This window comes from Labeo rohita, chromosome 6 (assembly GCF_022985175.1).
Source record: "Labeo rohita strain BAU-BD-2019 chromosome 6, IGBB_LRoh.1.0, whole genome shotgun sequence".
Classification (NCBI taxonomy): domain Eukaryota; kingdom Metazoa; phylum Chordata; class Actinopteri; order Cypriniformes; family Cyprinidae; genus Labeo; species Labeo rohita.
In genome coordinates, this window is record NC_066874.1 from 25535918 (window position 1) to 25563546 (window position 27629).

Here is a 27629-nt window from a genome sequence, read left to right on the forward strand (position 1 = left end):
AATTTAAGTTAATGACAGCACATTTGCAAGTCAAAGGAGGACTGTGTAAGCGAATGAGAGTGACAGGCAGTTACCTACATAAGCACTTCCTAAAAAAGTCCAGTTATTGGCAATTATAATGAAAAACAAATACAGGCTTTGTTTTTACCTGATGTGTCAGGTACAAACAGGGAAGTATAACAACACAGATGGCATTTAATATTTTTGTACAGCTGCTATTTGTATACGCGCATATTAAGAATAAATTTGCCTACAGATTCCCCCAAGCTGCCATAACGTAACTGGAATAGATATTCAAATCAGTGAAGCAAACCGCTAAACAATGATACGGCTTATAATGGCGCTTATTAAGGTCATTTGTTGTTGTTTTTTGACCACTCTCATCTGCATCTGCACAAAAACAAACAGACATAGCCTACATACATAAACAGTGGAACAAACAAATGGTAAAAAGTATATTTATAAACGTAGAGTAGTCGACAGTGCGGTGTTTGGAAACATATTTTGCACGATTTGCCTATACTCATAATGCATTTTGCCCTAAAGCAACGTCCTAACTCTGGATGCTTTCCACTCGCTTTTGCAAACAAAATGTAAATCACAAAACACAGTGTATATTGCAACTACAGCAGTTTAGCTAATAGAGTTGTTTAATTAGCAGTCATACAACAGCATTTATTAGTAAGGAATGATGTGTTTTGGTTAATATTGCATCTTTTCTTTTTGGTTGATTTTTATTATTCCATATTTCTGCATACAAATGCAAAGTAACAGAACTGAAACTCTGCACACAATAAAACGTACAAGACGTTTCTGATCCATGTCCTTGATTTTAGTAATATATACTCAGTGTTTGTTATTCCTGTCCCCCTCCTGTCAGCATTTATTAAGAATGATTGGAATGATGGTCATGACTGGACCATCTTTTTGTGGGGATCATATATATAGCGTTTGAAGTTCAGATGTATGGTGACCGGCTGAGAGTCGGGCTTAGTTTCCTCTGATTTGGAGGATTCATTTTTGGCCCCACCCTTGCCCTTTTTCTTAGAGGAAGAGGATAGAAGCTGCTTGGTTTCTTCTTTCAGCCCCTCTAACAGAAGAAAAAAGAGAAAAGAACAGGCATTCATGAACAATGCGCATACAACATTACTAGACAGAATGTATCCCTTATGTTTTGGCTGCATACACTACCAGTCAGAAGTTTTTGAACAGTCATTTGTTTTTAAATAATTCTCTTTTGCTCCCCAAGCCTGCATTTATTTGACCCAAAATACAGCAAAAGTAGTAATATTGTTTTACTATTTAAAATAACTGTTTTCTATTTGAGTATATGTTATGTAATTTACTCCTGTGATCAAAGCTAAATTTTCAGCATCATTACTAGCCTTCAGTGTCACATGATCCTTCAGAAATCATTCTAATATGCTGATTTGCTGTTCAAAAAAAGCATTTTTACTATTATTTTTATCAAAATTTAAAACAGTTGAGTACATTTTCTTCAGAATTCTTTGATGAATAGAAAGATCCAAAGATTAGCATTTATCTGAAATAAAAAGCTTTTGTAACATTATACACTATGACAATACCATTTAAAAGCTGTGTTTTTGTAAAAGAAAAATTATATACATTAATACTTTTATTTAGCAAGGATGCTTTAAATTGATGATAAAGACATTAATAATGTTACAAAAGATTTCCATTTGAGATAAATGCTGTTCGTCTGAACTTTTCATTCATCAAAGAAACCTGAAAATATTATATTCAGCCGTTTTTAACATAATAATAATAATAATAATAAATATTTTTTGAACAGCAAATCAGAATATTAGAATGATTTCTGTATAATCATGTGACTGGAGTAATGATGCTCAAAATTCAGCTTTGAAATCACAGGAATAATTTCCTTTTTAAAATTTATTCAAATAGAAAAGTTTAAATAGTAAAAATATTTACACATTTTTACTGTTTTGCAGTACTTTGAATCAAATAAATGCAAGCTTGGTGAGCAGAAGAGACTTTAAATATTAAAAATATTACTTTTTAAAAACTTTTGACTAGTAGTGTACACTGATCATATGATCATTTGTGTTTTAAACAGAAATTAACTGCTGCATAAATCAAAATTTCATGGCATTAAAATTTTAAATCTAGTCCAACTTACTTTTTCTCAAACTAGACAATAATTGTCTTGTATTGGTGGTATTGTATATTACAAAAATGTGAAACATTTTTAACATTTGTAGTTATGTATACAATAATTCTACTCCATTTCATTGGGTCTGTGTGCTGTAATGTGTGTGTGTGAGCGACTGAGGTCTACCTACACAAGCAAGCCTTGAGGGTCAGGAAAAGGATGTGAGTTTTTTGTTTTTTTTTTGCGCGTATATTTAAGATACAGCGTGCATTTTTGCAGTGTGTAACTTTATATGAGAGTAGCTTTATATGCTGTCTTTGAATGAATGAATGAATAAGTGTTCGGGTGTATAAATATGCAAGTCACCTGACAAGAAACTTAGAGGAAGGAGGTAAAAAGGGGCCAAGAAAAAGTAAGGGAAAGTAAAAAAAAGTGTATTTGTCTTTTCTTACCTGGTATTCTGATTTTAATTTTGCCACTTTGGCCGAAGCCACCTTCAATGGAGCCCGTTTCTCCTGTTGACAGTGTAACTTTTAAACCCACAAACAACTGAAGGTTTGTCTCCTTCTTAAACAGGTTTCGACCAATCACAGTGTAGTCATCTGTCACCTGACCAAAGATAAATAAAAAATTGGCCAAAAACTGATTAGGTAGAGCCAAAGTACATGAGGTTTTCAAAAGAATGAATCAATTCTTCTATTAATCAGTTCAGGTAATTAAATTAGTAAAAACTAATGTAGGAAAAAAATCAAACAAAATATGATCTGAGATATATTAAAAGAAATTACATATACAAAATCATGTATATTCTGTACATTATAATGCAAATTCAAAATGCTTGGGGTTGTTAAGATTTTTCTTATTAATTTGTATTTATTTATTTAAAATGTGTTCACCAAGGCTGCATTTATCTGATCAAAAATACAGTATAAACTAATAAATAGATACATTTATTTTTTAATTAATTAATTTTAAAATGTAATTTATTACTGTGATAACAAAGCTGAAATTTTTAGCGGCCATTACTCCAGTCTTCAGTGTCACATGATCCTTCAGAAATTTTTCTAATATGCTGATTTAGTGCTGAAGAAACATTTCTTATTATCATTGATGTTCAAAATAATCATGCTGCCTAAATTTTTGTGGAACGCACCTATTATAAATTTATTTATAATAGGAATATTTTGGAGCATTATAAATGTCCTTACTGTGACTTTTGATCAATGTAATCCTTGCTGAATAAAATTATTAATAAAAAAAAATCTTCCTGTCCCCAAACCTTTGAATGCTAGTGTAAATTTCTGTAGTCACCCGTTCTACGGCTCCTTCTTTTTGCTTGTCTTTGCTGATTTTGAGTCGAGGCAGTGCTGTCTCTGTGTAGTTTTTGTCCTCAATGCCTTCCAGAAGCTTTCCATGAAAAGCGAGCCTGCATGCGTTACCATGGATATCCGAGTCCAGTCGTGACCCAATCACTAAGCAGAGTGGTGGACATGTGACTGGTCGTTCAAACTCAAGTAAAGCCCATTGCTGTGGTTCTCCTCTCCCACCTTCTGCCTGACCAGTCAAATACTCATCCAGGTGGTGAAACTCCCAATCAAATGAGAAAGAATTTGCATTTTGCTCTTGAGAGATAGGGCTACAGTCTCCATTTTCCTTACCGGGAAGCACTCGATTGAAGAATGAAATACGCGCCATAACGGTTTCATGTCCAACGGTGATGTGAAACTTTGCACGGCTGGCAAGTGCTCCGCGATAGTATTCAATCTTTTGGATGGATATAATAGCAGCATAAAGAATCTGCAGTGAACCCGGTGTGCATACTACACCTCGTTCTAACAGTTTTGGGTCAAACTGTGTCACACACACGCCGACCCGATCACCTTGCATAGCACTTGGAACTGGCTTACGAAACATCTGCACAGATTTGACCTTGCGAGTTACCTGAGGAATCAAAAAAAAAATCATATGAGGAGCTGATCATGTTGATACACAATGTTGCAAAATATTTGTTCACCTATCACAGTGAAACTGATCATTTGGAAAAAGAGAAATAACTTTCTGCAGTTTGCATGTGTAAATATATGTTTTTTAATGTTTTTAAAAGAAATTTCTTATAATCACCAAGGCTCTATGTATTTAATTAAAAAATACAATATACAGTAATATTGTGAAATATTATTATAATGCAAAATAACTGTTTTCTATTGTAATACAGTTGAGATCGAAAGTTCACATACACCTTGCTGCTTCACAAACTGCCTGCTGTTCTTTAGAAAAATCCTTCATGTCCTGCAAATTCTTTGGTTTTTCAGCATATTTGTGTATGTGAATCCTTTCCAACAGTAACTGTATGATTTTAAGATTCATCTTTTCACACTGAGGGACTCATGTGCAACTATTACAGAAGGTTCAAACACTCACTGATGCCATAGAAGCAAAAAGAATGCATTAAGAGCCAGGGGTGTAAACTTTTGAACAGACAGGAAGATGTGTACATTTTTCTTATTTTGCACTTTAGAAGCTACAGAAGATACTTACATGTTTCCCAGAAGACAAAATAAGTTACATTTACCCTCATATTCAAATTCAAAAGTTTTCACCCCTTGGCTCTTCATGCATTGTGTTTCCTTCTGGAGCATCAGTGAGTGTTTGTACCTTCTGTAATAGTTGCATATGAGTCCCTCAGTTGCATCCATTGGCAAAAGATGGATCTCAGAATCATACAGTCATTGTTGGAGAGAGTTAAAATACACAAAAATGCTGAAAAAACAAAGAATTTCTGGGACTTTAAGGATTTTTCTGAAGAACAGTGGGCAGTTTAACTCTTCAGGACAAACAAGGGACTCATGAACAACTATCACAAACCTTTACTTTCACTTTCGGTCAATTTACTGCATCTTTGCTAAATAAAAGTATATTTGCTTTAAAAAAAAATCTTACTCACCCCAAACTTTTGAATGGTAGTGTATATATTGTAGCACTGCGTGTAGAAATACATAAGTACCTTTAATGCCGGTATCTCCACAGTATCGTTGACACTGATTGACCCTTGTAGGACGGTGCCGGTAATCACTGTTCCCTGGCCACGGATGGAGAAGCAGTGATCTACAGCCATCAGAAGAGAACCTGATGGATCTCTACGAGGAAGGAAGGCTTGGGCCTTCAATAACTGAACACACAGAGAGGGACATCTTCAAAAATATGATTCACACCTTTCAAAATACAGGAATGTCTAGACATCTGAAACTTAAATTCACCCTTTAGCTTTAAATGACAACATTCACTCAAGCTAGTATAAACTTCACAAGTTGATCTATGTTATCCAGGATTTTAAAATGTTCCAATGTGTGTATTAATGGAAAGAAGGAAATCTTATGTAATGATCTTTTGTATGGTCAATGTCATAACTTTTCTTTATTTAGGCACTTTCAAACTCTTAAAGGGATAGTTCACCCAAAAATGAAAATTCTGTCATTATTACACATCCTTATGTCGTTCCAAACACGTAAGACCTTCGTTCATCTTTGAAACACAAATAAAGATATTTTTTATGAAATCTGAGAGCTTTCTGATGCTGCATAGACAGCAATGCAACTACTATGTTCAAGGCCCAGAAAGGTAGTAAGGACATAATTAAAGTAGTCCATGTACATCAGTGATCTTATGGGTTTGGAACAACTTGAGGGTGAGTAAATAATGACAGAATTTTAATTTTTGGGTGAACTCCTTAAAACTTCATGTTTATAAAAAAAAATATAAAATTCAAAAGTGGTCTCTGACTCTTGGATCTTGAATCTGTGATACTGACAACAACACACCCACTAACTTACATCTATGAGTTCAGTAATTCCATGTGGTTCATCTGTTTCTGGGGCCTCAGGACCACCTGGCTTTGCTGCCACAGCAATGATAGGGCAGTCTTTAAACCTGTCAAGCAAAAAGTCACGTAAATTTTATTTGTATAGAACAATACACATTGTTTCAAGGTATCATAATAAAAACTCATGTTGTTAATGTTTATAATATATGACTTACTCTTTTTTACTTTCAAAAACTGTAAATTTAACAGTACTGAAATGTCCCAGTAGATTTATTGCAGGTTTTTTTGTTTTTTTTTAACCATATACCTACTAACCAGTTAACAGGTTTTTACCTGTGGCATTTATAATTAAAATTACAATATTTTTTTACAGTTTTAACACATGCCAAAATGTGTAATATGTACAATATACAGTTAAACATGCTTGACAGTATCTACCTTGTGTTCTCAAGAGTTTTGTGCATCCTCTTGGTCATTTTGTCGATAGCGGCCTGTCTCTTGTCAGTAGGCAAAAGGTCTGTTTTGTTGAGGATGACAATCATGCGGGAACAGGTGAGCTGACCAATCAAAAGGCACTCTGCTGTTTGTGTCTGCATACCTTTCACAACGTCAACCACCAACATCATCAGATCAATGATCTGAGCACCTGAATGCAAGTACACAGAATTAGAATAAAATACATAACTTCAACAGTGAGAAATATGACAACATACAGTCATCACTGCTAGAAAGTATTACAGAAAGAGAGAGTGAAAATAAGAGAAGTAGGAAACTGGGCTATTGCCTTTCCTTTCCCTCTTTTTCTCTCCCTCTCTCTGGCACTCATTCTTTCCTGAGAGATCCCCTCTGGGGGGGAGAGAGGAAGTCAAGCTGGAACCTCGAACAGCCCCTTTCCGCCTTAATCAACCACATGTGCCATAAATGCTCACACACACACCAATGCCATCAATGCAATTACACTAGACATTCCCACTGCATTGAGAGTTCTTTGGGTTTGTTTGGACCCAAAGGTTAACAAAAACCCTCTAGACATTGTTTCACATCATCTATTTCTTCATACATCCCTCCGTGAAAATAATACCTATGAGACTGTGTATGCAAGAAAACAAGCCAGCTTTTACTATAGAGGATTATTGATGTATTGCATACCCATAACTGCCTATTAACAAACGATGTGATTGCATTGTAAAAAATTTTTTTTTTTTTGTAGTTTATTGATTTACTGAAACATGTTTTACAAGATAGCACTATTTCAGTATACATATTTTTTAAGAGATCATGTTTAATTCAATGTAACCTGCCATTTCTTTGTAATTATTTGTGAAATTTCTAAGTGAAAACTGTTTTAAAGGAAATCTTACACCAGTATTTTTTCAGTGTGCTCGATGCATCACAAGGAAAACTGGTGGTGAAAACTTTTTTGAATTTGAAGATCAGGGTAAACTGAACTTATTTTGTTCTCTGGGACACATGTAAGTATCTTCTGTAGTTTCTGAAGGGCAGCACTAAAAGAAAAAATATGATATTTAGGCAAAATAAGAAAAATGCACACATCTTCATTCTGTTCAAAAGTTTACACCCCTGGCTCTTAATGCATCGTTTTTTGAGCATTTGAAGCTTCTGTAATAGTTGCATATGAGTCCCTCAGTTGTCCTCAGTGTGAAAAGATGGATCTTAAAATCAAAGTCATTGTTGGAAAGGGTTCAAATATAAAAATGCTGAAAAAAATAAAAAAATAAATAAAAAATAAATTTGTGGGACCTGAAGGATTTTTCTGTAAAACAGCATGCAGTTTAACTGTTCTGGACAAACAAGGGACTTAAGAACAACTATCACTAAACAAAAAAACACAGCTGTTTTTCATTCAGGTAAAAACACAGTATTAAGAATCAAGTGTATGTTAACTTTTGAACTTTTTATTATTTTCTCTGAAATATCTTATTCAGGTCGGCACTAAATAAATGATCCCTCTTATTTTGATAAAATAATTAATATTTTGCAGATTCTGCAAGATGTATGTAAACTTTTGACCTAAACCGTAAAAAACATCTGCACCAAATTGCATAATTTTGTATTTGTCTCTTATGTATTTTTCACCCTTAAGTGTGAGCTCTATATTCGCCTTACCAAACTATATGAGACTTAAATGTGCAAATTTTTAAGATTTTGTCTAAAAGGTCATCCAACTTTATCATTATACTGACTTTAATATCATATGTCAGTCTTTACAGCGTTAAAATAACTTCTTCAAATACTACACACACACACCACCTACTGATCAAAAGTGGTTTTGCTGAACAGGGTTTAAAATAAAAAACCTGACAGTTTACTATTATTCAACTAGTTTGTTATGGTCATAACAGGGATTTTAAAGAGTTAGTAATGTGTGGTGACCTACTGAAATACGATTTACATGTTGATCCATGCATGTATATAAAATATGCAGTTTGCCATTGTGGATTTGATCAGCCTAACCCTTTCCTAACTAATAAAAACCAACTAATTTACGCACTTACCCCCGATAATGGTGCGTATGAGGGATGCATGGCCCGGACAGTCCACCAGTGTGAACTGCAGGCTGTCATATTGTTTTTCCCCGCAGGACTCTTTCAGTTGCTCCGGTAAGGGCACCGTAAACGCACTGAAGCCGAGATCAAGCGTGATGCCCCGCTCTTTGGACTGGGGGTTCTTGTCGAAGGCTGCGGTGGACGCGGTGCTGCTTAACGCACGGGCAAGAGATGTTTTTCCGCTGTCCACATGGCCGAGGACACCGACGTTAAAGTTAAGGGTTTTAGGTAAACTGGAATCTGCCATCACTGGAACAGCACGACTGTTGAGTAACAGAATGAATGCGCAGACTTTGAACTGCTGACAGCAACGCAACTGGTTCAAACCAGCTGTCAGTTAACCAAGTGTCTCTAATTTGGGTGGAATTCAGCAATATCCGCTTATTAAATCTGATATGAGAGATTAAATTACATGCTAAATATTTCTGCTCTTACTGTACTCAGCAAACTTTTCTGAAATTTGACAGTTGCTCTTCCTGTGCTGGAAAAAAACAATCCCTGATATAACAACAGCTCAACTCAAAGGTTCCTCTTCACAGTATTTGTTTTAGAAAAGAAACATGCCTCATGGATCAAATAATTTCTTAACTACTAAAAATGTTTACATTATTTACAGCATGTTTGATACACAATTAGGTGTTTATTTGTATTTCATACAGAAGAAGAGATTTGTGGAACCGACAGCGGTCATCTTCGTTGCAGTACAACAATTCAAACGACACACAAACTGAAAATAGGGGCGTATCCGCAGTGATCAGATTGACAATAGAAGCATCCAATGATTAAACAGAGTTTCCACAAATTGACCAATCGTTACAAAGAACGACTAAAAAACGTTTCCAGGACGGTACTTCCTCAAATCGCCTTAGTTACCCACATGGAAACGCGGGTCTCTTGTGTTTGATTTCAACGGCCTTTCGTGTAACGGGCTTAAAATTATTTTACTCACATTCTCTAGAGTTTAATTAACTAATAAAAACATGAAGATCGAAGAGGTAAAAAGCACAACCAAGACGCAGCGCATCGCTTCTCACAGCCATGTAAAGGGTCTCGGATTGGATGAGGCCGGTAATGCTAAACAGTCCGCGTCCGGACTAGTGGGGCAGGAGACAGCAAGAGAGGTAGAGATCCATTGCATATTTTGCAAGTTTGTTAATGAATGCTGAATCAGTAAAATTGATTACACTTAATATTATATAATTATTTGCTTTTAACTGATTATTTGTAAAGAAGGATTCAGGATGTAAAAATGCATATGCATATTTAATTTTCACAAGGAGTATTTTACTGTGATGACTGTAACAGATCTTGGTTTTGGAGACTTTTAATATGTCACCCTGGACCACAAAATCAGTCATATGGGTACATTTTTTGAAATTGAGATGTATACATCATCTGAAATAAGCTTTCCACTGATGTATTGTTTGTTAGGTCAGGATAATATTTGAGATACAACTATTTGAAAACCTGGAATCTGAGGGTGCAAAAAAATAAAAATGCTGAGAAAATCACCTTTAAAGTTGTCCAAATGAAGTTCTTAGCAATGCATATTAATCAGAAGTTAAGTTTTGATATATTCGCAGTAGGAAATGTACAAAATATTTTCGTGGAACATGATCTTTACCTAATATCTTAATTATTTTGGCATAAAATAAAAATTGATCATTTTAACCCATGCATTGTATTTGTGGCTATTGCTACAAATATACCTGTGCTACTTACAACTGGTTTTGTGGTCCAGGGTTACATAGGTAATAATTTTTGGCCAATTTCTTGTAGTTAGCCACTTGATATTGTTATATTATTCATTTATAAAGAGCAACATGTTGCTGTAAATCTTTTTCATTAAAAATGGTGAAGATAAGTATTTTCTATATTCTTACCGTTTTTATTAGGCCTGTGGCATCATTGTAGAGCTGATTCGTTCCAAAAAGATGGCTGGCAGAGCCATTTTACTGGCCGGACCACCTGGAACAGGCAAGGTAAGGACTAACAAACTTTATTGTATCAGTCATTATAAACCCAGAGATGTCCTTTGTGAGAGTGTTTATGATTTGATAATTGTATTTCTGTACCCTGCAGACTGCTCTAGCACTAGCCATGGCACAGGAATTGGGAAATAAAGTGCCATTCTGTCCTATGGTGGGCAGTGAAGTGTATTCATCAGAAATCAAGAAAACTGAAGTGCTGATGGAGAACTTCAGAAGAGCAATTGGTGAGCTCAACATTTATGCATTTCTTTTAAAGGATTAGTTTTCTTCCAGAATGATTTTTTTTTCTAATAATTTACTCACCATGTGTCATCCAAGACGTTTATGTCTTTCTTTTTTCAGTCAGAAAGAAATGAAGGTTTTTGAGGAAAACAATCCAGGATTTTTCTCCATATGGTGGACTTCAATGGAGTTCATTGGGTTGAAGGTCGAAATTGCAGGTTCAGTGCAGCTTCAATTGGCTCTACACGATACCAGCCGGGGAATAAGGGTCTTATCTAGCAAAACGTTTGGTCAGTTGGTCAAAAAAACTCTTTAACCACAAATTCTCGTCTTAGTCACATTGGAAAGGTCAGGCACGGTAGGGTGAAAAACTCCATCTCACTTCTCATCCAACTTTGTTGTTTTAACTTATTTTGTAAAGGGTGTTTGACTTTATTTGCACGTTCACTTTGTAAACACTGGCTTGGTACTTACGCCTACATCACGTGTGACCTTTCCAGTGTAATTACGTAATACATGAAATCATGGACGCAGAGATAGTGCAAGATGAACATTTGTGGTTAAAAGTACATAAATTCGTAAAAAAAAGAAAATGTAGAAAATAGCCAATCGTTTTGCTAGATAAGACCCTTATTCCTCAGCTTGGATCACGCAGAGCCCTTTGAAGCTGCACTGAAACTGCAATTTGGACCTTCAACCCATTGAAGTCCATTATATGGAGAAAAATCTTAGAATGTTTTCCTCAAAAACCTTAATTTCTTTTCAGCTGAACAAAGAAAGACGTGAACATCTTGGTTGACAGTGGGTAAGAATTTTTATTCTGGAAATGAACTGATCCTTTAAGAGAAAGTTTTAGTAATAAAGGTAAAAATGTGATTAAAATCCATGAAGAAACACATTCAAATACATCTGAACTTGTCCTTCTACTAGTTAGTAAATAACTCATGCACACACAGTGTAGCCTGATATTAGACCACCAATATAACTCAAACAATGTGGACAGTGTGATCAAATGAGATACGCATGCATGCACACATTATTACAGTGCTGACAGACAAAATATACCGGCATTGGCAGTTGAACACACAGGTGGTATTGGTAGATTCACTAGAATTATCTTAGCAGTGTTTATGTGTTCTGTACATTCTTGTACCTAAAATTCTTATGTTTTAAATGTGCAGGTCTGCGTATCAAGGAGACTAAAGAGGTGTATGAGGGAGAGGTCACTGAACTCACTCCTTGTGAGACGGAGAACCCAATGGGAGGCTATGGTAAAACTATCAGTCATGTCATTATCGGTTTGAAGACAGCAAAAGGCACCAAACAGTTGAAGGTAAGGAAGTAAAAGCGCTTTTCTTGCATACTTGTATTTCAAAGATAACGAGCTGGATGGAAGCTAAGTTTGTGTGTGTTTGAAGTTAAAAATCTTCATGTTATGCTTATGCAGCTGGATCCCAGTATCTATGAAAGTCTGCAGAAGGAGAGAGTGGAGGTCGGTGATGTTATCTACATCGAAGCGAACAGTGGAGCAGTCAAGGTATGGACGGATTTGCTTAACCATTCTCTCTCCTGCCTATATCTGCTGAAGTAATCTTTTGTCAGTGCAGGTGGGCAGGTAGTCTGGCAGCAGTATAAAGAGAAGATTGTCTTTCATATTTTTCGGAAGAAATTAATACATTTATTCAGCAAGAATGCATTAATTTGATTAAAAGTGACCGTAAGGACATTTATAATGTTAAACATTTTAACATTACAAATATAATAATGCTATTTTTTTTTTTTTTACTTTATATGTTTTTTTTAAAGGATTATGAAAAAACAACAATTTCCACAAAAATATTAAGCAGCAAAACTGCAGGAATAAGCATAAATTGCATAAATTGACCCTATTTATTGAACCCAAAATCTCTTAAGGCTTTTTATGAGTTCTTTCATAATCATTCTTGGTGTTTTTGGTCTGCAGAGGCAGGGACGATGTGACACATTTGCAACAGAGTTTGATTTGGAGGCGGAAGAGTACGTACCTCTACCGAAAGGTGATGTACACAAGAAGAAAGAGATTATTCAGGATGTTACCCTTCATGACCTGGATGTTGCTAATGCAAGACCTCAGGTATGTGCACACAAACATCATGCTGTCCAGCATTTCATGTGGATCTCCAAATGTGAATTATATGACTGTATTGTGTTTTCCAGGGAGGCCAGGACATACTTTCTATGATGGGTCAACTGATGAAACCCAAAAAGACAGAAATCACAGGTAACATAGTTTATATATTGATAATCATAGCAGGATTTTTAATGAAGCCATGTTTAACTGTGTGTATTCTGTCTGCAGATAAACTGCGGGGGGAGATCAATAAGGTGGTGAACAAGTACATTGATCAGGGTGTGGCAGAGCTGGTTCCTGGTGTTCTGTTCATTGATGAAGTTCACATGCTGGACATTGAGTGTTTTACCTACCTGCACAGAGCACTGGAGAGCTCCATCGCCCCTATTGTAGTGTTTGCATCCAACAGAGGAAACTGCCTTATCAGGTGCGTTTTTGATACAGTGGTAAATGTAGTAAATTAAATTGGGTAACAATTTTACAATAAAGTTCAGTAGTTCATTCATAGTTTGCTGTGATCAGCTGTTAGAATGATCCAATGATTTGACTGGTTGTGAAGTTGATTGACAAGTTTACTGTTATGCATAATGATGTTTTAGGGGGACAGAGGACATCAGCTCTCCTCATGGTATTCCACTGGATCTGCTGGATCGAGTCATGATTATCAGAACTATGCTGTACACTCCTCAAGAAATGAAACAGGTGTGCATAAACTTTGTATCAAAACAAGTTGCTTATTAAATCTTTTATTACATTCTCAAAAAATGAAGTAGACATTACATGCGGTTGTTTAATTTGCATTTTGCTATAGATCATAAAGATCCGAGCTCAGACAGAAGGAATCAACATCAGCGAGGAGGCTTTATCTCATCTTGGAGATATTGGTACCAAGACTACACTCAGGTAATACTGATTACTACATTTTAAAAAAAAAAACATCCTATTAGATATGTCATAATAATTTAGCAGTGGCTATTTGTGTAAACAGAGATAGAGGCTCACTTGTTACACTAAGTGAAAATAGCAATGGATTCTATTTACACTAAGTAAAAATGGCAGTATTTTTTAGCAATATGCTATTTACACCAAGTGCAAATAGCCATAGATTGTGTTTACACTGGTAAAATAACTGGATTTTCTGCTATTTATACTACTTATTGCAAATAGTGGCAATTGCAATTATATCCATTTATAACTTAATGAGTGTAAATTATAATTTTAATTCAAATTATTAAATGGATCCCACCTTATTTGGACAATAAAGCCCTCCCTACACCTACCCTAACCCTACTCAATACTTAATTTTCAACTTTTTGATTATTCCCTGCATTTTATTGAAAATAAATGCCTTTCTGATGGGAAATGAGTTTTGAAAAGGGAGAATAAAAGTTTGGTAAAAGGCAGGTTCGAACCTTGTCAAAAAGACTATGGTATGCGTTTTACCATCTATGTTTGACAGTCGTATTTTGTAGTGTTGACTACCTTAATCATATGTTTGTGGGGGCGGAGTTAGTGTAAATAGCCTCTGCCAACGAGGCATGCTATTTGCACTTAGTGTAAATAGACACTCTGTAATTATTTCTGTCTTGCTAATGGCATTCTCAGTTATTCATTATTATGAATTTATAATTAATGTGATTTGGTTATGTAATTTTGACTAATGTGTGTTTTTGTATGATATGCAGATATGCTGTGCAGCTGCTGACCCCTGCAAGTCTCCTGGCACGAGTTCAAGGGAGGGAAGGAGTTGAAAAGGAACAGGTGGAAGAAATTAATGAACTCTTCTATGATGCTAAATCCTCTGCAAAGATCCTACAAGATCAGCACACCAAGTTTATGAAATAACTCCAGGACTCTCTTTAATTTGCTGTACGGGTTGTTTAGTTCACATTTGTCCTGATGTCATAATAGTACAACAGTTGTTTTAAGCCAGTTCAACATCAACGCATGGCTACTTTATTGTGTCAGTTGTTGTTGTTAAAAAAAACAGGTAGAAGAACAGGAAAGAAAACAACTCCATAATTAACATACTAAGACAACTTATTTTCTTTAATTTTATCTTTAATTGTAGGATAAGTTTTTCATTGTCCTGTCTGCTGTTCTTTTTTGTGTGTTGTTTTGAAAATAAATCTTTTTTTTTGATAATAATGTGAAATATAAATGTGACTTTTTATGGCATTTCATTTTCACCCATAATCAACATCTTTTAATATTTCTTTTTAAGTTTATTTATTTATTTTACCATAAAAAAAAAAAACTTTTTTTTTTTTAATTCAGGTGAAACTTTTTAATTATAGATATAAAATAGTATATTTAGGTAAATTTTAAGATCAAGCTAACTATTAATATCGCTTAGCTGTGCTATTGAACATTTACAAAGTGTTTAAAAAACAAAGTGTTCAAACAAAAGCTGAGCTGTTTTCAATGTTAATGCTTTAGATTCATTTATAGAGTGCTTTCATGATGCGCCGTCATCTGTGGCCATATTGGCGGCAATAAATGTAAACAACGCCACTGAACCGAACGGAACTTGCTAAAAATGGTCAATTACTTTCCTGTTTTGGGCTGCACTAATTTTAGAAAAACATTTGGAGTACTAAAGTCTGCCAAAAAAGGAGAAGAGTACAAAAAACAGTCCAAGCAACAAAAAGGTGTTTGTGGTTGGCCAAACTGAACCAGGATTTCCAGGGCAAGATTCTTGACAACATTCGTGTTTGTTCTAATCATTTCCGGTCAGGTAGGTGAATATTAGGCTAATATCTTAATACTGCTCGTATGTATCTTTACCAGCTTTTAGCTTTAGTTTGTCAAAATATTGCGCCCTTTCCTGCTTACAGAATTCTTCTCTATATGATTTTGCAGCTTCCACACATTTTTTCCCATGGTTTAGACAGCATAAATTAGCAGAATTAATTAGCAGTACTCAGTAGTACATTAACCGTCCAATCCATGCTGTTGTTTACATCTGAGTATCGCCAATATGGCCCCGTATCCGGGTAACTGACCAAATCGTGACATAAGTGCAACCCTCTATAAATATGGCTGTTCAACTCAGTTAAATAATGGTTCCATAGTGTTACTTTCTCTGGCTAGGTTTGTTGAAGGCAGTCTCAGATCCTGAGCGAACTTTGCTGAAGATGGATGGCGCAGCCTTCCCAGCTCGTTCTAACAGCAGAGACAGAAAGAAAAAAAAAATCAGAACACACAAAAATACAAGCTACAACATCCAGCACATTTGAATTTCAGGTACCTCAATACAAAGTGCTCCATTTATGTCAATTATACATGCTTGAATTGACAAAATACAAACTATATTTTAACTGAGAAGTGAATAAAACATGAAGTGTATACTGTCAAATACAAATTTCACATGTGAAGACTCATGTGTTTCTTCTTGGCGTACACAAGCGACCCCAATAACGTCGTATTTAGCTCCTGGAATGCAAATTTACCAGGGGAACACCGACAAAAAAAACCTTTACACCCCCGGAAAGCGATTTTAATGAGGGACCCCCCTCGAAACGCGATTGGGCTAGTTGATCTTTCATAATAACGTACTGGTGACATTTTCAGATTTAAGGGAACACTGATAGTATATTTATACAATGCTGATAAATGAGTAAGTTGTAAAATATTACAGCTGGGATCTTAAAGCTGAGATTATAAAAGGCCAGAGCACAAATTAGTCAATATAAACACATAAGTCACGTGTTAAACTTCAATAAACATCACATAATAAAAGTGATTAGAGGAAGCGTTTGAAGAGTGTCTTCCCCCGTGTTTGTGTTCTGACTTCCTGCTATAAATGGAGTGGAAACTTTACAAAACCCAGGCACACAGAGCTCTTCGTTTTTTTCCCTCTTGGTTCAAAGTCAAAAAACAAGGACACTTGGATTCAGTGACGTTATTATTATTCTTCTGAGACTAAATTTTCTGACTGCTACTCCTCCTAGAGCTTTAACTCTACAAACTCCAAACTCAGCCCAGATCTTCAGACATCTTCAGTCTTTAATTAGCTATATCTTTTCTACAAACTGATCAGATCTTCAGACTGGTTGACATGTTGCTATATCTTTTCTAACTTCGGACTTACAGTTTTCCTAAAAATGACGTTTAAAACTGGGAAAAATCCCATAGACTTACATTGACGGAATGTTCAAATGAGCCAGCACTTTTCAAATTCCAACTGTCAAAACTCCCAGAATCCTTTGAGACTCAATCAAACTTCCTTCTATGTACTGTATTTCTAATCCATTCAAACTCATTCAAACTCTATCTATCTATCTATCTATCTATCTATCTATCTATCTATCTATCTATCTATCTATCTATCGTCTAATCTATCTATCTATCTATGTATCAAATCTATCTATCTATCTATCTATCTATCTATCTATCTATCTATCTATCTATCTATCTATCTATCTATCTATCTATCTATCTATCTATCTATCTATCTATCTATCTATCTATCTATCTATCTCTCTATCTATCTATCTATCTATCTATCTATCTATCTATCTATCTATCTATCTATCTATCTATCTATCTATCTATCTATCTATCTATCTATCTATATCTATCTATCTATCTATCTATCTATCTATATCTATCTATCTATCTATCTATCTATCTATCTATCTATCTATCATCTATCTATCTATCTATCTATCTATCTATCTATCTATCTATCTATCTATCTATCTATCTATCTATCTATCTATCTATCTATCTATCTATCTATCTATCTATCTATCTATCTATCTATCTATCTATCTATCTATCATCTATCTATCTATCTATCTATCATCTATCTATCTATCTATCTATCTATCTATCTATCTATCTATCTATCTATCTATCTATCTATCTATCTATCTATCTATCTATCTATCTATCTATCTATCTATCTATCTATCTATCTATCTATCTATCTATCTATCTATCTATCTATCTATCTATCTATCTATCTATCTATCTATCTATCTATCTATCTCTCTATCTATCTATCTATCTATCTATCTATCATCTATCTATCTATCTATCTATCTATCTATCTATCTCTATCTATCTATCATCTATCTATCATCTATCTATCTATCTATCTATCATCTATCTATCTATCTATCTATCTATCTATCTATCTATCTATCTATCTATCTATCTATCTATCTATCTCTATCTATCTATCTATCTATCTATCTATCTATCTATCTATCTAATATTAGAAACATATCTAGCAATCATCTATCTATCATCTATCTTAGAAACATCTTAGTGACATCTTCTATCAATCATGCTAGAAACATGCTAGACATGCTAATCATCTTTAGAAACATGCTAGTGACATGCTAATCATCTTAGAAACATGCTAACGACATGCGAATCATGTTAGAAACATCTTAGCGACATCTTAATCATGTTAGAAACATCTTTAGCAACTTTCTTTAATCATCTTTAAAAACATCTAGCAACATCTTAATCATCTTTAGAAACATTAGCAACTTTGTTAATCATCTTTAGAAACATGCTAGCGACATCTAATCATCTTAGAAACATCTAACAACATGCTAATCATGCAAGAAACATACTGACGACATGCTAATCATCTTAGAAACATCTTGCTAGCGACATCTTAATCATCTTTAGAAACATCTTAGCGACATCTTAATCATCTTAGAAACATCTTAGCAACTTTGCTAATCATGTTAGAAACATCTTAACGACATCTTAATCATACTAGAAACATCTTAGCAACTTTGCTAATCTTTAAAAACATGATAGCAACATGCTAATCATGTTAGAAACATGTTAGCAACATGAAACATATCAACTTGCTAATCATCTTTAGAAACATCTTCGACAGCAAACTGTTAATCATGAAACATCTTTAGAAACATCTTAATCATGTTAGAAACATCTAACAACATTGTTAATCATCTTAATCAACATCTTAGCAACATGCTAATCATGCTAAGAAACATCTGCACATCTGCTAATCATGTTAGAAACATGCTAACAACATCTAACAACTTGCTAATCATCTTTAGAAACATGCTAGCAACTTTGCTAATCATCTTTGAAACATGCTAGCAACATGCTAATCATCTTTAGAAGCATGCTAGCAAACTTGCTAATCATGTTAAAAACATGCTATCAACATGTTAGCGACTTCTTTAAACATGTTAGCAACCTGTTAATCTCATGCTAGAAACATGCTAGCAACATGCTAATCATGTTAGAAACATGCTAAAAATATGCTAACAACTTGCTAATCATGCTAGAAACAGACTAAATCATGCTAGAAACAGACTAACAACATGCTAGTAACTTGGTAATAATGTTAGAATCATCTATCTATCTATCTATCTATCTTTCTGTCGATTGATAATCTGACCAATACTATCTATCTGTCTATCTATCTATCTATCTATCTATCTATCTGACAGACTACATTCAAACTTTAAAACTTCTAAATATTTCAGACTGAAAACCATCCAAACTTAAAATTTCTTAAACTTCCGTATTAAACTATTTAAACTTTTGAAACTTCTTCCTGCTATTCTTTAAACTTTTTAAATTTTCATGTTAAAGGCGTCATCGGATGCAAAGTTAACTTTTACATGTTGTTTGAACATTAATGTGTGTTGGCAGTGTATGTACACATGATAAAAACCCATGCAGTGGTTTTTAATTAATCTGCAAAAATAATATTCCCTTTTTCAAATCAAGCCATTCTCAGATGCTCAGCCGCTCCCACATTAGATTGACATGAGCTTCTTACCTCAGACCCGCCTTACAACAGTCCGACCTCCATTGTTTCGATGCCGGAGCAGGGATGTAAGTTAGACAAAAAATATCTCAGATAGAGCGACTGAGGTGTTGTGTTGCTGGATGTAATAATGAACATAGTGGTGGTCATTTATTCCCGACATCTGAGCTGCTGAAGATGCAGTGGATTACGTTTGTTGTGAAGGGAATGCGCCTCCCGATCTACATATATCGTCTATGTTTGCACGAATAATTCGTGATCCAGCTTCACTTACGGCAGAAGTGAGTATAAGGGTTTTTTATGAATCTTTGCGATCGCCTTTCCTATAACAGGCTTTTTAGCAAGTTTAGCTGTTAAATGCAGCTAAACAGGCTCGTCACTCCACAGAGAGAAGAGAGGGGCGGGGAGAGCAGAGCTCATTAACATTTAAAGCAACCTTGACCAGAACAGGATGATTTTTGCAGAGCTGATTTTGGCATGGTAAAAAGGGTGTTGTTTTACACTACCATTGAGAATTTTTAACCAAAGTGTATTATAGACTTTTCATTTAAGACCCTAAAGAATCATATCAACTTGTGGAAAATGGCCATCCGATTAACCCCTTTAAATAATTTTCTTGTGATACTTATTTTTTTTAGGATTCTTTGATGAATAGGAAGTTCAAAAGTACTGCATTTATTTAAAATATAATCTTTTCTAATGTATTGTCTCTTTTGCTTAATCCTTACTGAATAAAAGTAGTTCAGTTCTTTAAGAAAATCTCTTGCTGGTGTGTAAATTAAATTTGGAAAACAGTACAATAAGGGGAAAAAAACTGTTTTATTTGTTCCCAGATATTATAATAGAAGATAATATTTTCCAGTCTCATCTTACATGTTTTCAGTGTAAGACAATGGTCAATGGTACTCAGTACCATTTAAATTTATTATACATAACCATTTTGTACATAATTCATGTAAACATTCATTCATACAAAGTTCACCACTGATTTATACAGCTACAGTATATTTAGTAGTAACATTATGCACAATGTTACAAAACATTTGGTCAATGTGCAGCTTTGATATGTCTAATTAAAAACAAGCATTAGATGAACATCTTAATACACTTATAACATTTCATAGTAATGAAAGAATGACAGGCACACAGAAGCAGTTTTCAATATCTTTGCATTACATTGTGTTATTCTCTGTTTGTTTTGTAATCAGTCAACAAAATATTCTATACGGTATGTCCTTCAAACCATCAGCATCTTGGTGAGCTACTTTTGATGTCATAAGCAAAAACTGAACACAGAGGTACAACATCTTCTGGAGTAAAAGTGGAGCAATTTTTAAGAAAAGAAAATATGTTTGTGAAAAATTACACACAGTATTCAAATCTGGACCATGACAATGGTAGCCTGTTTTCACCACTGAATAAAAAAATTAAAAAAGGTAATTGCAACCTTTTATCTCACAGTTCAGATTTTTTTTCTTCTCATAACTGAGAGTTAACATTTTGGATTTCTGACTTTTTTTTTTTTTTTTTCACAGAATTGCATGATACAAACTTGCAGTTGCAAGTTATAAAGTCAGAAGTGTGTGATATAAACTCGGAATTGCAAGAATAAAGTCACAATTCTGAGAAATTCTGTCAGAATTGTGAGATACAAACTTGCAATTCTGAGAACACTATTTTTTTCCCACTCAGAACTGAACTTTATAACCCAAATTGCGAGTTTATATCTCACAACACTGAGAAAAAAAAAGTAGAAATTGTGAAATACAAACTCGCAATTCTGACTTTTTTCTTACAATTGTGAGTTTATCTGGATATTCTGACTTTATAAATCCAAAATTTTGAGTTTACATCTTACAATTCTGTTGTTTTCCCCTCCACATTGCATTTTACAACCTCGCATTTGCAAGAAAAAAGGCAGAATTCAGAGTCAAATTGCATTTGCGAGAAAAACAATTATGGGATACAAACTCACATTTACAATTCTGACTTTATTTCTCACAATTGCATTAATTCCGATATTCTAACTTTATAAATATCTCAATATTCTGACCTTAAAACTTCATGAGTTTACATCTTGAAATTCTGTTTTTTTTCCCCTCAGAATTGTGTGATACAAACTTAACATTTATGCAAAAATTGCAAGATATAAACACCCAATTGCAAGAAAAAAAGTCAGAATTGTGCAATATGGTGTTTTTTACATTTTTTTTAATTCAGCAGTGGAAATGGACTTCCATAATGGTATAGTGTCAACTGCACCTCAGGGATGTTTAGGAATTGCCCAGAGTAAAAGCTCATGTGCGTTTCTTGCTGTATTTGGGTAACAACTGAGTCCTGACGAACTGCACAAGTCTCGTTTCTGTCAGAAAAACTGTGACGACCACACCCAGGAGACAAACTGCCCCCACTGCAATGTGAACCAGCCTTAGCAACCAGCCACCATCACAGCAGAAAATGCTCTGAAAGACAAAACGGTTACAAATCAGATTTAAATTTGCTCATCACAACATATTGTTATATATGTAAACATAAGGCACTGGCATGATACCTCTGAGCAGGCTGTGAGGACAGAGCTCACGCCAAGTGCAATAATGACAGCAAAATGTGGCCGGAGCCCCCACAGGGGTGTGTATTCACTTTGCAGGAAATAGCGATGTATGTAAACAATACTGTGAGCGATTCGTAAAGCCATGTTACAGCAGTTAGCCAAAATAAAGCCAACACCCCCTAACATCCAGGTCAGCCAATAAGAAAGGAGAAGAAATGAGGCTGACAGGCCCAGCATCACCAGATTATATCTAAAAAGAAAGAGAGAAAAGCATGTTTAAACTACTTTTTGGAAAAATTTAAAAGGCTTAAATATTTATTTGTCTTGAAAATACTTTGTAAATTGTTCCTTGGTTTCTTTAACACCAAATCAGCATATTAAAATGATTTCTGAAGGATCATGTGACACTGAAGGCTGGAGTAATGGCTGCTGAAAATTCAGCTTTGCATCACAGGAAAAAATTAAAATAGCATAGAAAACAGCTATTTTAAATTGTAATAATATTTCACATTACTACTGTTATTACTTTTTGAGCAAATAAAAGACATTTTAAAAACAAAAAATTATATTATATATATATATACACACACACATATATATATACACACACACAATAGAGTAATTATGTGTTGTTCACCTGTCAACCTCCTCTTTGCTCATAGCAGCAAAAACAAAACACTCTGTTACTCCATTAATGGCTAACAGCAGAACATAACAACTATAACACCGTAGGAGAGCCGGCCCTGCAAAACACACAAACAAACCATTTAAATCTTTACCAGCACACACACAAATAAAAATGTGTCCAGTGTGAGCATATTTGTGTTTTACCAGCTCCGCTGCTCAGAAGCTCCCCACCGTAGATGTCAAGTGCCAGATGAGAATATGCATAACCAAAAACTGTGATGATCAGACCAATCAAAAGCACCAACTTCAAAAGACATTCCAGCACCTCAGCTGCCATGGAAACTTCCTCCTGTGGACCAATCAGCATTTTACAATTATCTAATTCACATCTGGCAGGCTGGACTAGATAAAGTTAGGCACATAAACAGACACTGACTTGCTTTTGGTGTCGTACATCTCGTCCACGCTCCAGGACTTTAGCAAAGAACACATAGAAACTTTCCTCAATGGGTAAAAAAAGAAATCTAGCCACCATTGAGCCAAGATTGTTTATTATATCATAAACCCCTGTAAATAGAAAAATAGAAAGACAATAAGAAGTATAATATGACTACACTATTTGTGTATAATGAAGTGTGTGAATCTACAAACTCACCTTGGTCTCCAAAGTTAAGCACATTCAAAAACGTCATCACATAACGCTCGCCTATAAGATCAAAATTAAACATTTATTGGAAAGGTTCCATAATTCAGATAAAAGTTACTGCATATACTACCAGTCAAGATTTTTAATGTTTTTAAAGAAGTCTCTTCTGCTCACCAAGCCTGCATTTATTTAATTCAAAGTACAGTAAAATTTAAAAATATTTTTACTATTTAAAATAACAGTTTTCTATTTGAATGCATTTTAAAATGTAATTTATTCCTGTGATTTAAAAGCTGAATTTTAGCATCATTACTCCACATGATCCTTTAGAAAACATTCTAATATTTTGATTTGCTACTGAAAAACATTTATTATTATTATTCTGTTGAAAAAAGCTGAGCAGAATTTTGTCAGGTTTGTCAGGTTTGATGAACAGGACGTTCAGAAGAACAGCATTTATCTAAAATACAAATCTTTTTAACACTATAAATGTCTTTATCATCACTTTTGATCAATTTAAAGCGTCCTTGCTAAATAAAAGTATTAATTTGTATAATTTATTTCTCAAGTATATATATAAAAATATATGTTATATATAAAATGTAATTAAAAAAATAATATACTGACTCCAAGCTTTTAAATTGTATGGTGTAAAATGTTATAAAGGCTTCTTATTTCAGATAAATACTGATTTTTGGATCTTTATATTAATCACAGAAGAAAAAAAATGTACTCAACTGTTATAAATATTGATAATAATAATAAAAAATGTTTCTTGAACAGCAAATCAGCATATTAGAATGATTTCTGAAGAATCATGTGACACTGAAGACTGGAGTAATGATGCTGAAAATTTAGCTTTGAAATCACAGGAATAAATTACAGTTTTACATATATTCAAAAAGAAAAGTTATTTTAAATAGTAAAACTATTTAACAATATTACTGCTTTTGCTGTACTTTGAAATAAATGCAGGCTTGGTGAGCAGAAGCGACTTCTTGAAAAAACATGAAACATCTTACTGTTCAAAAACTTTTGACTGGTAATGTATTTGAGCATGATTTTTACCTTCTGTAAGTATCTGTTTGAGAAACGACTGTTTGAAAAAGCTCCAGGTTAGTGTGGTCAACTTCCAGTTTAGTAGTGGCTAAAAACAAAAAGCAAAAAACACTGTAGTTGTTTCACTGTAACAAAAAAGGTCTACAACAGAATAATGTGGTGTAGTATTATAAAACAAGTCACCTCATGATCCACTCTAGATGGCAGAAGTTCTGTTATGCGACTAACGGGGAACAATTTCTTCTCTGCTTCCTCTGAGCCAAGGAAACGGACGAAGTACAACACATAACAAAGCAGCAAAAACCCTGCATAGACACACTTTGAAATAAAAAACCACAGAATCAAGATTAGAAACCAGAAGGCAACCACAAACTATATATGCTGTATACATTCAGTGTGTAAACATACAAACATACATACCTGGGCTGCAGAGAAGATATAGAGTCCCCACTGAGGCGCTGAGACCACCATCACTACAGTAACAAGACATTTAGCAATCATGGCTAAGCTTTCGGCAATCACCTGTGAAGATGTGTCGTTTAATCAGATACATTCATCCTATTCAATCTATAATGATTATTTTACGTGCAATATAATGCATGATTGTGGCACCTTCAAACGAACAAACATGTGCGCATGTGCAAGAACCCACAAAGGTTCAGCCAGGAGCTCTGTAAGCGCAGACAGGCAGAACAATCCAACAGCGGGAACATAATGCGGGATGGACTCTGGATCAGGTGCCTGGAGTAGCCACCACCACACACACACTAACAGCACACCCCACACACAACCCACAGGAAATCTAAGAGTTTGAGAATAAGAAAAATAAGGGAATAAAAAACATTTTCAATTTAGGTGAATGATTCTTTGAAATTTCCTTTTTTTTTGGTGTGTTGTTTTCAGAGATAAGCACATTTTGGTTCATAAACCTACAGGTATTTCTACTTACGTGAGCCATAACAGGTTGATCACCTGTCTCCAGTTACGCCCCGCCCCTTCACCGCTTAGACACGCCCTCCGGAACGCCTCCCTAGACAGAAACACCAATGTAGAATATAGCAGCATCAACCTGTAACAAAAGCAGACGTTGCAGTTAGTGGCTCATTGAAAAGAATATTCAAGTTCACAATGTAACTTTAAACCCACCTGACATTTACGACACCTATTAACTCCTTGGACACAAACCGCAAAGTAAATGCATTCAGGAGAAAAGTCAACACTCGAAACATCACCTGCAGCATAAAACATACCAACATATTGTTTTATTATATGTCTCTACATATGTTGTGTACAACAGTAGTGTGTGTGTTACAGTACCTGAAGCAGAACATTATAAGAAGCCAGTGTTGAAGCACTCTTGAGCACATCTTCAGAGCCCATTGTGAACTTTATTTTTTTAAATAAGCTGATTATTTAAACTCACTAACACCGAAATTCGCCGGTGGAAAATAAACGCTACCTTCGTTTCATTATACAGATATAGTACTATGCGTCTGTACTACTGTACTCTCCTATTGGGCTTGCCATTTGGTATTTAACAACTGTACAAGTTGTCAAATAGTATATACTTCCGTGTCTTAGTGAACGATTTCAAATTAAAAGTCCTTACATTTCGGTGGCGTTTCTAACTAACGTTTTAAGGGAAACTGATCGAGCCGTGTCATTTGATAATCTTTAAAAACGTTCATAACATTATACACTGAAGCAAAAAATCTATGTTCAAACTCAGTTTGTTTCATTATTGTACACTGTAGAACTTTTAACTTGTCACAGCTTTTAACAGGAAGTTTGGAAAAAATTTGATTCACCTAATGACTCGAATCTTTTGAATCGCGATTCTTTCAGTGGCCCACAGCGTCAGTATGTGACGAGAATCTTTTTGTGTAATGAACGATTTGTTAAACTACATTTTTGTTTTAACAGCACCTCTACAATGTACCTGACCAATGCTGGAATGTGAACCTTCATTAATTAAGTGTTCTGCCGTCAACAAATATTTTATACTTGTACTTGGAAAGGAGTGCAATGTTTGCTTCATCAGAAATGCTCGTCTCTGCCGCACAGAAGTTATTGTGTCCTCGTAAGAAGCGTTTATCCCCGTCCACATGTCTTGATGTGGCCGTTCAAATAATGGCTGTGGATCTGGGCGTCAAACCTGCGCTGCTTTACGACAGTAATATAGCATCTCCAGAGCAGCTTCAGCTGTACCTCAATTCTCTACAGGAGTATGGAGTTGTAAGCAGTTCACTACGGATACTTTCCATTGATGGCAACACATTTATTTTTAACCCTGCCACTATTGAGTCCCACTTGGATGATCTTCTCCAAAGCAAAAGTCTCCTTCTGATAGACGTATGTCCCTCAAGAAAACAACCTGTCTTGGTTAACTTTGAGAAGAGAACTGAGGGTATGATTAAAACTCTTTCAGGATTCTTCATGAGTGAGCTGGACAAAGGCTCCTCAGTGATGGTGTTGGGAGAGGAGCTGTACCATGACTGGAACTTGTGCACTCTTTTTGGAATCCTGTTAGGTTATCCAGCCTCATACTGGTTTGACCAAACTAAAGGATTTGGGAACTGTCTGTGTATGACACCTCTGGTGGTGTGCACGGTTTGGGTCAAATGGCAGATACGTGACATAAATCATCACTGTTGTCTTTACTCATTCAGTGTTCCTGAAGAGCTGTGGACAGAAGTGCAAAGTCATGTGCAACGGTGGACTGAGCATCTGAGAGAGAGATTTAACAAACAGCCAGTTCTGACTGATCTCTGCTTTTCTAGGGATACAGTCACTTTGCCCTCTGTGACCCTTTGAATAAACCTGATTTATGTTTCTTTTTTATTATTAAATGGGTTTTCTCAGAAATGCATTACAGTCATTGTTTCAGTTATTTGTTAATTTTTTTTCATGCATCACCTATTTTCAGTATCATTTACACTACGTCAAAAGTTTTTATACCACAAGATTTTAAATGTTTTTTAAAGAAGTCCTTCTGCTCACCAAGCATGCATTTATTTGATCCAAAATACTGTGAAACATTTTTACTATTTAAAATAACTGCTTTTTATTTGAATATATTTTAAAATGTAATTTATTCCTGTGATCAAATCTAGACTTTCAGCATCATTAC

At 34.8% G+C, this 27629-nt stretch overlaps 4 protein-coding genes across 4 annotated transcripts; 2 read left to right on the forward strand and 2 right to left on the reverse strand.

The window, feature by feature from the left end:
* eefsec (eukaryotic elongation factor, selenocysteine-tRNA-specific) lies at positions 1 to 9022 on the reverse strand. Its single transcript, XM_051112532.1, has 7 exons — positions 8471 to 9022; positions 6393 to 6600; positions 5965 to 6061; positions 5139 to 5303; positions 3446 to 4075; positions 2587 to 2743; positions 1 to 1090 (listed from the first exon to the last, which is right to left on the reverse strand). Exons 1-7 carry the CDS (start codon positions 8766 to 8768, stop codon positions 909 to 911), a joined length of 1737 nt encoding a protein of 578 aa, XP_050968489.1. The 5' UTR covers positions 8769 to 9022; the 3' UTR covers positions 1 to 908.
* A 339-nt stretch (positions 9023 to 9361) lies between these two features.
* On the forward strand, positions 9362 to 15116 carry ruvbl1 (RuvB-like AAA ATPase 1). The gene is made up of 11 exons (XM_051112534.1): positions 9362 to 9642; positions 10417 to 10503; positions 10604 to 10736; positions 11916 to 12067; positions 12182 to 12271; positions 12698 to 12847; positions 12931 to 12994; positions 13073 to 13271; positions 13444 to 13546; positions 13656 to 13747; positions 14530 to 15116. The coding sequence occupies exons 1-11, from the start codon at positions 9502 to 9504 to the stop codon at positions 14687 to 14689; spliced, it is 1371 nt and encodes a 456-aa protein (XP_050968491.1). The 5' UTR covers positions 9362 to 9501; the 3' UTR covers positions 14690 to 15116.
* Positions 15117 to 20418: 5302 nt separating this feature from the next.
* On the reverse strand, positions 20419 to 26107 carry rft1 (RFT1 homolog). The gene is made up of 13 exons (XM_051113544.1): positions 25817 to 26107; positions 25646 to 25731; positions 25449 to 25568; positions 25112 to 25301; positions 24920 to 25021; positions 24683 to 24817; positions 24509 to 24587; positions 23450 to 23500; positions 23231 to 23361; positions 22999 to 23143; positions 22805 to 22910; positions 22168 to 22417; positions 20419 to 22078 (listed from the first exon to the last, which is right to left on the reverse strand). Exons 1-13 carry the CDS (start codon positions 25877 to 25879, stop codon positions 21914 to 21916), a joined length of 1623 nt encoding a protein of 540 aa, XP_050969501.1. The 5' UTR covers positions 25880 to 26107; the 3' UTR covers positions 20419 to 21913.
* A 205-nt stretch (positions 26108 to 26312) lies between these two features.
* c6h1orf74 (chromosome 6 C1orf74 homolog) lies at positions 26313 to 27431 on the forward strand. Its single transcript, XM_051112847.1, has one exon. The coding sequence runs from the start codon at positions 26525 to 26527 to the stop codon at positions 27311 to 27313; it is 789 nt and encodes a 262-aa protein (XP_050968804.1). The 5' UTR covers positions 26313 to 26524; the 3' UTR covers positions 27314 to 27431.
* The last annotated feature ends 198 nt before the right edge of the window (positions 27432 to 27629 follow it).